Below are 13540 nucleotides of genomic sequence, written 5' to 3'. Positions count from 1 at the left end.
TGTCAAATGCTCTAGGCACACCATTTAACATAATAAGTAAATAAGTAATAAGTAAACATAATTAGTAAATTATCTAGTATGTAGGAAAGTACAGAAGGTAGGGAAACAATAAAGCAGGGTAAGGGGAACAGGAGTATAAAGACAAGGCATGAAAATTATAATATAAATAGGCTGGTCAGGGTAGACATATTGAGAAGGTGAGGCTTGAGCAAAGACCTGAAGGCATTAGAGAGTTAACCAGATATCTGGGAATTCAATACTTTCTATTTTTCAGGTATTTGTTGCAATCCTTCACCTAAAAGATTTTTATAGTATATTCATACACTCTGAAAATACCTAATTAGAGATTTCCAAGGAGGTTAGGAAAAATGGTAGTTTGCATCCTTGCAGTCTTCCCTTCCCAAATCCAAACCAAATACCAACTACCTCTCCTTGAGAAGTTACTAAAAATCAGCATCCAAATGGGCCAGAAGGAGGGGTTGAGGTCTTAGAATTCAGATATAAAGAGGTGGCATACTTTCTCCACCCCCAAGAGAAAGGAGGCCCTCCTCTGAGCAAAGAACCCTAGGACAAAGATAGGAATGTCCCAGTTCTTGGGAAAGAATCTTACCAGTAGAAACTGTAGACAACCTCACCCCACCGGCCAACCAAGAAAAAGAGCAGTACCAGCCTGTGTATTCTGAAATTCCTACTGGTCTCCCAGCCTCTAAGAAGTCACAATGGAGATGGACAACTTACTGAGCTGAGTCCTTCCTACCCCTTTAAGAAGGCCCAGAAGCTATCATATACTTCCTAACATTTACCAGTTAAGATATATATTCACTGTTGAACTTGAGCCACAAGGGTAAAAAGAAGTGTAAGTTAGACAAAGGAAAATAACAATATACCTAGTAGCTAAAGTAATGAAGAACAAACAGAAAACCCAGAATAGGTGGCTCCTGGTGGAACAAAACTGTCAAAGGAGATGGACAACAACCTCAACTACAACACATACACATATAAATATCACACATACATACATATATATACACATACATACATAATTACAATAATATATATAATTAAGAACATTTAAGCAGAGTCTTAGAGCTAAATTATGCCTCATAAAAACTAAGGAAAAAAACTCAATAGCTTAACTGAAGAATTGGATGGACACTGTTGAAACCAAATTAATGGTCTGAAAAAGCAAGTAGAAGAAATATTTAGAAACACAGAGCAAAACTACAAAGAGGAAGAACTCATGTGTGTAAGATAAGGTAATGTGGAACAAAGGATCAAATGCAGAACAAGTGTTAATGATAACAGCTAAAGTGGAGGGGTAGAAAGAGACAGAGGAGACACAATGATTCAACAAACAGGAATTATCCCATGATTGCAGAAAGGCATGAGATACAAGGGATTCAAGTTCCAGGCACTGATGGTGGGGGTAGGGAAACACACTAGATACAACCCAATAAAAATTTTGAATTGAAAGAACAGAAGAAGACCTTAAAAGCTACCAGTCTTAAAAAAGTCACTCTCCAGCACAAGACGATTCTAAAAAAAAACTTTTTCAGTGGTAAATGAAGGAAAATAATTAAACATATATCATACCTCTCCTATACAAACCAGTGACCATGTAAACACTAGCCGACATGAAGAACTTTTTCTTCTATAAAGAATATGAAATATTTTTATGTTCCAAATAATAAATGAAGAAAAAAATAATAAAATTAGGATATCACCTTTTGCAACTCCTAATTAATGGCTCTAGAGCTCTAGGCTCTAGCTGCAACATCACGAAGAGAAATAAACAGGCACTACATACTTCCAACAGGAAGAAAACCAACCCCCTTTAAGTACCTTTGCCATAAAAAACAAAATTTAAAAAACCCAACCTGAACATGACCTCACTTCTAGCTTCAACTAGCAATTCACAAGAATTAGGCAGGCCCAAGGATCAGATCAACTGTACCACAAAGAAGCAGTCAGCAAAATCCACAGTCAGAAACTCTGTAGAACCTGTTTGTTTGTTTGTTTGTTTCAACAAATTGCAAGGAAGGGAGAAAGGTGGGTCAGGGAAAAAGATCAAAGAAAACGTAAAGACTAAAAGATACATCAATCATAATGGATGAAAGAGAATGATTGAAAGAGAATTACGACACTTAAGAAGTGAACACTGAATATTTGATAATATTAAGGAACTTTTTAGGACAAAAGTGGTATTATGATTTCTTTTAAAGTCCCTACCTTTTAGAGGTAACTGAAATCATTGATAAAATGATATGATATCAGAGATTTCCTTCAAAATAACACAATGGACATGGATAGGATACAGATGAAACCAGACTAGCCATGAGCTGATGACTATTGAAGCTGATGACACATACATGTGGACTTACTGCATTATTTTATGCATCTTTGATTATGTTTTAATTTCTTTAAAACAAAAAGTTTTACAAGAGGCTTCCATTTTCTTTGTTGACTAGGTCTAAGCTTGATTAAGTGAAGGTATTCAGCTTACTGCAAAGGACAAGGATACTACATGTACTGCCCTAACTCTACAAATTCCAAATGTCATAATGCCTAATATAATCTAGGCATTTGAGAAAAAAAATCGCTGACTTCCGGTTCTTGGGAAATATTTTTAATGAGTGATTTAGCATTTTACTGGAATGTTCACATTGGCACAATATGGAAAGCTCAAAGAAAAATGTTATCTCTAATGACCAAGTCATCACAGAAAAAGATATTAATTTTAAGGTGTCAGGGAAAACATTTATCATATTTGTATCTTCTCTTCTTTCCAGTTCCTAACCTAAATGTGGCTTAAGATTTAGGTCATAAAATAAAGTATGTATGGTATTGGCATAAAAACAGACACACAGACCAATGGAACAGAATAGAGAACCCAGAAATAAACCCATGCATATCTAGTCAACTAATTGACATGGGAGCCAAGAATACTCCATGGAAAAAAACAGTGTTGGGAAAACTGGATATTCACATGCAAAAAAATGAAACTAGTGTCCCATCTTACATTACTCACAAGAATTAACTCAAAGGGGATTGAAGAAAAATGCAGGACCTGAAACTATAAAACTTCTAGAGGAAAACACAGGGGAAAAGCTCTTTGATACTAGTCTAGGTAATGATTTTTTTGGATATGACACTTAAGGTACAAGCAACAAAAGCAAAAATAAATAAGTGGACTCTATCAAACTAACAAGTTCCTGCACAGCAAAAGAAAGGATTAATCAAATGACAGGACAGCCACAGAATGGGAGAAAATATTTGCAAACCACATATCTAACAAGGGATTAACAACCAAAATATATAAGCAACTCATATAACTCAATAGCAAAAAAAGCAAATAATCCAATTTTTTAAAGGACAAAGGACCTGAAAAGACATTTTCCCAAAGATGTTCAAAAGGTACATATTATGGTACTCCAAATCACTAATCCTCAAGGAAATATAAATGAAAATCATGAGCTATTACCTCACATGTGCTAGAATGGCTGTTATCAAAAAGACAAGAGGTAACACATTCTGGCAAGGATATGAAGAAAAAGGAACACTTGTATGCTATTGGTGAGAACATAAATTGGTACAACCACAAAGAAAAACATCATAGGCATTCCTCGAAAAACAAAAATTAAAGAAATACCATATGATCCAGCAAATCCACTTCTAGGGATAGATCTGAAGGAAATGAAATCGCTATCTTGAAGAGATACATGAACCTCCTTGTTCACTGCCACACTGTTTGTAATAGCCAAGACTTAAAAATGAAAGACTAAAGATAATTTGAGATATATATACACATGATAGAGTATTATTTATCCATAAAAAGAAGGAAATCCTGCCATTTGTGACAATGTAGATGGATCTTGAGGGCATTATACTAAGTGAAATAAGCCAGACACAGAAAGACAAATACTGGATGATCTTACCTACATGTGAAACCTAAAAAAACCCCAAAGTCACAGAAACAGAGAATGGATTGGTGGAGAACAAAGGTGGGCGGGCAAAATACCTGAACTTGATCAAAAGGTACAAGCTTCCACTTATAAGTTCTGGGGATGTTAATATACAATATAACGACCATAGCTAACGATACTATACTGAATATTTGGAAATTGCTGAGGATAGTTCTTTAAAGTTCTTATCACTAGAGCACCTGGGTGGTTCAGTCCACTCAGGTCTTGATCTCAGGGTCCTGGGATCCAACCTCCCCTTGCCTCTATGAAGAGCTCCATTTTCAGAGGGTGGTCTGCTTGTCCCTCTCCCTCTGCTCCTCCCCCTGATCATGCTCTCTCTCTCTCTCTCTCTCTCTCTCTCAAATAAATACATAAAATGTTTTTTAAAAAAAAGTTCTCACCACAAGGAAAAAAATTTGTGACTATGTAAGGTTATGGATATTAACTAAACTTACTGTGGTAATCATTTCACAAATATACATATTTGAAATCATTATGTCATACAACTAAAACTTAATCTTGTAGGTCAATTATATCGCAATAAAATGGGGTGAAAAAGATTTAAATCAACCTGACCTCTATTGTGGTATTTCAACATCAATATGATAGGACACACTGAAATACAGAACTTGCCTATATTACAAGTTGGCTTTTCAGGCACAGGTTATACATGATTAAATCAGAGTCTCCTAATATTTTACCTGCATATATTTGGGCAAGACTGTACTATAACACTAATCTAAAGTTTAAAAAAAAAAAAAAAAAGAAAAGGGGGTGACTGTGTGGCTCAGTCAGTTAAGTGACTGATTCTTGGTTTCAGCTCAGGTTATGATCTCATGGGCTGCTGTACAGAGCCCCATATTGGGCTCTTTGCTGGGGATGGAGACTGCTTAAGATTCTCTCTCTCCCCAACTCCCTCTGTCCCATCCTCCCGTCTCCCTTTGTCCCACACTCCCATCTCCCTCTCTAAAAAACTAAAATAAAAAATAAAGTTAAACAGAAAAAAGTTAAATATATGAAAATACAGAAAAGTATTTCAAATGTATTTCTATCTTAGATGAAAGGTTAAAATAGTGTTACTCTTCAAATGTGACAGATTATGTACTCAATTAAGGGTCCCCCCCTCCTGCTTTTAAGACCCCTCAGAAAGTATCACAGCTCTCTCTATATATATTGGCCCTAAGGGATTTATGCATCACAAAATATGAAAAACATGGAAGACTGTTAAGTAGGCTATCAGCTGTTTCCCTCTTGGTAACTAAAGTGATTCATAAATTATTTCAACAAACTAGTAGAAGATATATGCTAATGAAAGTGATTCTGCTATATACCCATTACAAAACTGTAAAATTCAGTATTTTGTTTCTGTTGTTTCATAGAAAGGCTAAATGTTAACAGCAACAATAATAAACAATTACAAGTGCATAATACTCAGACAAAAAAAAAAAAGCAAAAATAAAAACCCCACAAGTAATGTATACATCTATGGCCATATTGTAGTTATGCACTAAATAACAGGATATTTTGGTTATTGGTATTGTTATTATAAAATGCCCTTGAGGGTGCCTGGGTGGCTCAGTTGGTTAAACATCTGCTTTCAGCTCAGGTCATGATCCCAAGGCCCTGGGATGGACCCCTGCATCAGGCTCCCTGCTCAGAAGAGAGTCTGCTTCTCCCTCTCCCCATTCCCCTCCCCCTGCTTATGTTCTCTCATTCACTCACTCTCAAATAAATAAATGAAATCTAAAAAAAGAAAAGAAAAGAAAAAAAAGTGCCCTTGAGTTCTAGCCAGGGACCCCAGAATAAGCCTTCATTTCTTGGCAGTCTCCAGAGTCAGAAGAGAAAAGTATGTGGCAGACTCCTAGCTGTTCTCCAATGCTGGGTTTTAGTTGGACACATGATCTTGAGGAATAGAGACTACATATGCCAGCTGTTTATGAAGTTAGGATGGGGCCACAGCTCTTTATAAAAAATAAAGTTCTGGCCACTGTGCTGTAAGGGGTACTATCATGTGGCAGCTTATGGGGAATCTTCCATAAGAGACAGCAGGTATATATCCTTTTGTTACTTCTTGATCCCTTCCTCCACCAGGCTGTCTAGATATCATTTCTATCTTGGGCTATTAGACCATGGCCAGGCGTGGCAGAGAAAAAAACGGAAAGCTCCTCAATTCCTGACACTGTGGAGTGTCATACCAGCCCTGCACTTTTACAAGGAGAATAATAAACTTTCACCTTATATAATCTGCTGTTATTTTATATTTTCTGTTACTCAGAGTCCATATCAATTGTAATTAATACATAATATAACCTGCTAGCTCTTCAGAAAAAATAAGCTGCATGAAAAATAACTCTCAAGGAGACTCCTACATCTACAAAAGAGAAAATACCACTGTAGGAAGCGTACAGCACAGTGAGGACTGACTTGAGGAAAACAGGGTTTTAGAATTAGTTCTACTTCCTATGTAAACCTTTGGCAAGCCAGTTAGCCTAGGCAGGCCTCAGCTTCTATAAAATGGTAGTAAGACAGATCTAAAGAGTAGTGACAATTAAATTGGAAGAGGCTGACAAAAATACAAATTGTAAGAGTATCAGTATTACTTTGTCAATTATTCCCTCTTCCCCACCTTCTCTTCAGAATTGGGGCGTGAGGATGGCCCGCAGTACATAAATTAGTTATAACTAGAGTATCACCCCCAGAGATTCTAATTCAATAGGTCCAGTGCAGGAACCATGAAACTGCATTTTCAACAAGCACCCCAGGAGACTGTTGAAAGCAGTCAGCCCAATACACCTTGAGAAACACTGCTCTATGATCAGGCCCTCTACATGTTCTTACAGGGTCCTTGTGAAAGCACAAGAACAGTTCCATAGCCTCTCCAGTGCCTAACTATATGCTAAGTAGCCAGTAGACAATTTAATAACATTTTGTTGAACTGATGAACTGACATGGAAAATGACAAAATAGAACTCAACCAAATGACCCACTATGGACTTCCATTTCTGGCCAACAAAGTAATAGGGACCAAATATACCCTCCTGCCTCAAACAACTAAAAAACAGAACAAATTAGAAGAAACAACAGTTTTCAAGACACTGGATACCAGGTAATGAAAATCATGATTCCTGAGCTATAATGGAAAACAAAGGAGGTGAGTCTTACAACTGCCCTAGATTACTTCTTGGAGAAAGTCTCCAGGCCAAAGCACTGAGAGGAGGAGCCCAGGCAGAACAGGGTGAGGCTTCCCTGAGTTAAGGGGCTAGAGATGTGAGTCCAGGGAGGACAGTGTGGCTACAGTTCACAGGACAGAATACCAGAGAGAAAACTCCCAAGCCTGCAGAGATTCCCCAGCTCTTCTACATATACATATGTGAGGCAGGGCAAAGAACCACTCGGAAAGCTTTAAGGGAACAATCCCAAGACCTCACATAGGGCAGGGAATAGTGCCTGTTCTCATCAGCTAGGGTGAAAACCCTCATAATTTACAGAGCATTGGGTAGAACAACCTGAAGAGTTTTGCCTCAGGAGTGAGAAAAAAATTAGCCCTAGGTCAAATGCTGCTCTGATGAACTGACATGGAAAATGACAAAATAGAACTCAACCAAATGACCCACTATGGACTTCCAATTTGTCTGGTCCCACCTGACAAAGCTTAAAAGCAAGACTTGAAAGGATCAAACTGTTTCCAGAAAATTCAAGAATATTTATAGGAATACAAAAATATCCTGCATCCAACAGGGCAAAATTCACATCAGTCACCAATTAAAAATTACCAGACATGTAAAGAAGAACTACTATTTCACTATTTTAAAAATCATTTTCTTGGGGTTTTACTGAATCTTAAATTTTCCTTAAAAACAAACAAACAAACAACCTGTCATTTTTATCATTTGCACTCTGTGTTAATCTCAAAATCCCTCATCTACATAACTGAAATGCTATTCTGTATATGAAATGTTAACGCTTCAGAGGCAAACAGCATAGTGGTTAAAAGCACACCATTTAGAGGCAGTTAAACCAGACTCTGAATAAATTCTTTATTCTTAACTTATCCCAGTGTTCCTGGACAAGCCACTGCACCTGAGTGTTAGTTTACCTATCTATAAAATGGTATGATATTTGCTCCATAGGACTTCTGTCAGAAACAAATCAAAGTGGGGCACCTGGGTGGCTCAGTGGGTTAAAGCCTCTGCCTTTGGCTCAGGTCAGGATCCCAGAGTCCTGGGATAGAGCCCCACATCGGGCTCTCTGCTCCGTGGGGAGCCTGCTTCCTCCCGTGTCTCTCTCTCTCTCTGTCTGCCTCTCTGCCTATCTGTGATCTCTGTCTGTTGAATAAATAAATAAAATTTTTTTTTAAAAAGAAAGAAATCAAAGTAAACACCTTAATAAATAGTAACTATCATGCCATAATTATCACATTATCATGAGGAAAGTTTAGAAAAGTTAGTACACACTCAAACATTCACTGAGGAACAAGCAATCATATGCTACATATTAAGTATTAATATGCAGGCACTAAGAATACAAGGAAGAAAAGGACACTGTTGAGAGGACCTGAAGTATATCTTATGTTGAATCTGCATTTAGAAGTTCACCTCCTTCATATTCTATTTCTTAATTTCTAAGTAGGGCAATTATTTTAAGTTCCTCCTATAAAAATTAAAGGTTGATTTTTTTTTTCCCTTTGAAAGGAAAAAATAAGAAATTGTCAGGTTCAACCAATTAGGGCATGTCTAAGAAATCCTGGAATCTGAAAAACATGGTAAAACTTTAAGAGCAACCTACAATTTAACATCATCTTTCAAAATTATTCTCAAATTAGTAAGCTAAATTATATTCAGATATAAAATACACAAAATGGACCAATCTGTTATTATGATAATCTTTTCAGAAAGGCTTGGGCGAAGAACAGATGTAAGGAATTAAAACCAAGTTCAAGTTTGTATTTCATTTGCTCATTCCACTTAAATGACAGATGGCTTAAATATTAACCCTATTAACAAGACATTTGCATATTCATTATGAATCTGATTGCCTTACTTCATAACTCCATGAATTCATTTTATTAATTTTACTGTATGGCTGCCCATTTCATGCGAGGTCTTCTAAACCCTTGCCTCTCCAAGTGTGGTCCTAGAACCAGCAGCATCAGCATCACCTGGGAACTTGCTGGAACTACAGAATTTTATTCCTCATACTCGACCTACTGAGTCAGAATTTGCATTAAAAAAGAATCCCCATGGGCGCCTGCGTGGTTCGGTTGGTTGGGCAGCTGCCTTCAGCTCAGGCCATGGTTCCAGGGTCCTGGGATGGAGCCCCACATCGGGCTTCCTGTTCAGCAGAGAGCCTGCTTCTCTCTCTCCCTCTGCCTGCTGCTCTGCTTACTTGTGCTCTCTATCTCTCTGTCAAATAAATAAATAAATAAAAATCTTTAAAAAAAAAAAAATCTACATGTGATTTCTGTGCACAATGAAGTCTGAATAGCATAGTTCTAAATGTTGATTTTTTTTCACACTTTTTTTACAGTATTATAAAAAGCTTATTTGCTTCCAAACTGTTGATTAACTTATTTCCAGAGAGTTACTTTTCATAATAATTCAATTCAGACAAATAAATCAAATAGATATACATATATTAGATGTTCTGTATAATATTTGTCTCAGATTTGACCTCCCCTCTCAACCAGGATTTCAAGTCTTAGAAGACTTGTTGTACTATCCATATTTTCTCTTGAGTCAACATTTTTGTGGCCCCTAGCATGCGACCATTGTGACAAAGTCTCTGTAATTAAATAACTATACAGAAAAATACCAGATCAGTTCTTGCTATACCTTCAGAAAAAAAATAAAAATAAAAAAACTCAAAGTAGTTTAAGCCAAGGTTCAACTTGAAAGTTCCCTAGGAAAAAAACGACCAGAATGACTCAATCCTCCACAATAATATATTTTTATGCTTTACCTAACACATTTTTTTACTGCAGGTACCACATATTTTTAAAATCAGAAATTCACATGGGACTTAGTACAGTTCTTTAGATGGCTCATCTTTTATTATTACTATTGCACAATAGTCACAGTGCACATAAAATAGAACAAATCTTGTTTTCTCTTTCGTTTTTCCAAAAAGAAAAATGACAGACCTAGGCTGAAACTGATCACAGCAGGTAGGATGCTTCAGCACAGATTCAAAGGAAGGTACAAATGTTCCATTTTCAAAAGCACTGCAAAAGCCAACTTCATCTCTTGTCACTGTAGCTGTGGCTTTATGCCAAACATTTGAAAACTGTTGAAAAGTGCCATTCCTCATAAGCAATTATGAAAAGCTTTGCAAAAAGAAGGGAAAAATAACTGTAATAACAATGAACTCCTTACAACAGCCAAATGTCCATGGCCTCTGGCTGCAGGATAAGAATCCAAGAGTTACCCATAGGCATATGAGCCAATGCACCCAATACAGAAGCCTTAGGAGAAAGGGTTTGAAGGGGTGTTAAGAGAAGGTGTGAAGGAAAGTGTTGGGCAGTCTCCGAATTTACATATTCTTCAAACTTCCCTGGTTGTTTTTTCTTTTTTTTTTTTAAACACAATAATAGATCAGTCATCCTTCAATTTAACTTTATTCATCCTTTTTTGTGTTTGCAGCCTATATAATTTCTCTGGATATACCATTCTATAAGAACATAAAGAGGCACTGAATGCTTTTTTTATGATTCTAGATACACTGATTTCAAGCTTTAAGTGGTGCCCTACATCTAATATTTGAGGATTTGGTGAACAGTTCATTATGCCCCATATCTACTCTCATCCACAGCCAACCCTCTCAGAAGAATTGTCTAGGCATGGTGACTCTGCTCACTCACCTACCAGTCACCCAACAGCCCATCTCATCTGGCTTCCACCATTTCACTCCACTGAAAATTCCCTTGGTAAATACTGTAAGGATCTTCATGTTGCCAAATCCAATGGACACCCCTCAGACATCATTTTTTTCTCCACTCTGCAGCATTGTTCAACAAAGTTCACTGTTCTCTCCCTCTTAAAATAACTTTCTGTAGGTTTGATACTTTCTCCTGGACCCCCCCCCCAATCCCTGTCCCCTGTCAATCTTCCTTAGGGACTATGTCCCCTCTACCTAACCTTCAAATGTTGGGCCATCTTGGGACTCGGTCCTGAAATCTCATGTAATCTCGTAACTATAAATTCCACCTTCATGCTGATGACACATTCATCTCCAGCCCATATCTTTCTTCTACACCAGTATACCCAACTACCTCAACATCTCTACTTGAATGCTTCAAACACATTTAAACTCCATACATCCAAAACTGAAGCCTTGGATCTTTCTTTCACTGTTCCTCCTCCAGTGCTTTCCATTCCTCAACCATCTACCCATTTGCTCCTGCTAGAAGCTCAGAAGTCCTTTACTCCCACCACCTATATCCTATCAACCTCCATGTGCTGTCATTTTGGCCTCCAAAATATAGTTTTAATATGTCCCATTTCTCTATCCCTACTGCCATCCTTTCAAAGCAGTCCCACTCTAGTCAAAGCCATTATCATCATTTGCCTGCAACAACAGCATTCTAAGGGATCTTCTCATATTCCCCTTCAACTCTGTCTTCAGACTTCAGCCAGAGTGATCTTTCCGATACAAAAATTCTTCTACTTAAAACCTTCAGTGGCTTCCAACTAGCTTTAGGATAATGTTCACAAGGCACCTGTTTCTCTACCTTGTGCTCTCACTCTATTTGTTCTCTAAGTACCAGCCTTATTCTTTTCCTCTATACATTACACGTGCTGAGGTTTTCCAGGTGTAAGACCTTTGCATATGCTGCAAAGGCTATCTGAAGTATTTGTTCTAATTTACTCTTCTACCCAAATCACACTAACATATGCATGCACAGGCATAATCCAAAACTTCAGGGTCCACAACCAACAGTGAAAGCTGACCAAAAGGAACTGAATGACTAGCAACTCCTGGCATTAAAACATACCACCACTACAACAACAACAACAACAAAATAGTCACAGCAAACGCTTCTATAATTTTACCAGGACTGTTTGAAGTAATTTACATATATTAACTTATTCACGGCTCACAAGGATGCTATGAAGGGGATACTATTATTATCTCCATTTTGAGGTAAGTTAAATAAGGTAAAAAGAGGATCGACAACTCAACCAAGGTCAGAGAAACTCAGCAGCAAAGCAAGGATTCAAATTTAGTAGTTTTTCTGTGGGGTGCTTGACCGCCCCTGGCATAACTTGGTCATGGGCTACTCAACCCTTCCTTCCACATAAGGGTATGGAACTGGTTTAAATAATTAGGCAGTTATTTGGATAATACCATGTCCCCCACTAGGCTGAAAACAAAATTGAGGGTAGGGACCATTACTATCTTGTGCACTGACATATCGCCAGCCCCTGAATCAAGTCTCTCACACACAACTACCGCCCGTTCATCTGTTTAACATAGGACTACTGCCTTGCGTAATTATCTTGAGAATGTACTGGTTCCAATTATGAGATTACATACAGACGTTTCCCGTTAGCTCCTGGCTAGCCAGTCGTGCCAGTCCCGAGGTGTCCCCTCCTCCTGCCTGGGCGGCAGACTAGGCCCAGTGTGGCTACTGGCCCCGGTCTTCCCTCTCTTCCCAGGAGTGGAGCACGCGCGGCCTTTCCTGCCCACAGGCCTCACCTTCCATGTGGGGGAAGACGCTGCCCCAACGTCCTGACCAAGCCCAGGCGGCTCTCCGGTACCCGAGGGCATGAAGCGGCCATAGCGCTGCAGAGGCCACTGGGTCGCACCTCCTCCCGGGAACGCTAGGCCTGCGGGCTCTTTTCCCGCCTCCGCCATGTCCGGCTTCGGGGCGTGCGCAGCGAGCGGGCCCATGCCAATCCGCACAGCCAACCAATCAGGAAGCGAGATGGCCCAAGGCCCACCTTCCTCGCAAGTGGAAGCCAATGGGCAGGCCCCAAGACACGTGCAGGGGGCTGCTGGGATTGTGGACGTCACTTGGGACCTCGTGCGCCTTCTCCTGCTGGTGGGAAAAGTGGAGATAGTAACTTCTACCTGCAAGTGAGGCTGTGACGCTTGTAGATAGATGGTGGTGGGCCTCGCCTCTACTATCCTGAGGCCCTCGGGAGCTCAAGTCACGGTCCAGCCGGTCCAAACGCTCTGACTAGGACATTTCTGAAAACTAACTTCTGCGCGCTGGGACTAGGCCGGCTCTCCGAGGCTGCATGGACAAATGTGTTTGCCTTAACAGCAGCCTTTCAAATGGCCCACCCCAAACCCATCACAACACTGCATCAATTCCACACGCCATTCAGGAAGTAAGGCTATTTTCTCCTCATCCTGTGACCCTCCGGACATACTCCAGACTGTCAAGTTCTTGCCAAAGAGAAGAGCAATTGGGTGGGAAGCTGACGGCTATAAAAGGTGTGCCCCAGTCAAGCAGCAGGTGCAACTAAATGACAGGTCTGGGTGATTTATAGTCGACAAAGCACTTCTACATCTGTTATTTCATTTGTCCTCCCAACAACCTTGTGAATTAAAGAAGCAAAACAGATATTACTGCC

The 13540-nt window shown here is 39.1% G+C and overlaps 1 protein-coding gene across 3 annotated transcripts in view; it reads right to left on the bottom strand.

The window, feature by feature from the left end:
• Positions 1 to 13007, bottom strand: part of REC114 (REC114 meiotic recombination protein) — a 106781-nt gene extending 93774 nt beyond the window's left edge. For 2 of the 3 annotated variants that reach the window (XM_082735796.1, XM_082735797.1), the window contains exon 1: positions 12657 to 13007. In XM_082735796.1, the coding sequence (XP_082591922.1) occupies positions 12657 to 12851 (195 nt within the window). In that variant the 5' untranslated portion in view covers positions 12852 to 13007. The remainder of the gene's footprint in view (positions 1 to 12656) is intronic. The other variant, XM_082735798.1, reaches the window with a different exon arrangement.
• Positions 13008 to 13540: the final 533 nt, after the last annotated feature.

The sequence above is a fragment of the Mustela nivalis genome (assembly GCF_964662115.1).
Source record: "Mustela nivalis genome assembly, chromosome: 6".
NCBI classification, from domain to species: domain Eukaryota; kingdom Metazoa; phylum Chordata; class Mammalia; order Carnivora; family Mustelidae; genus Mustela; species Mustela nivalis.
Note: the sequence above shows the minus strand (reverse complement) of the source record. Positions and strands in the feature narration are given on the sequence as shown.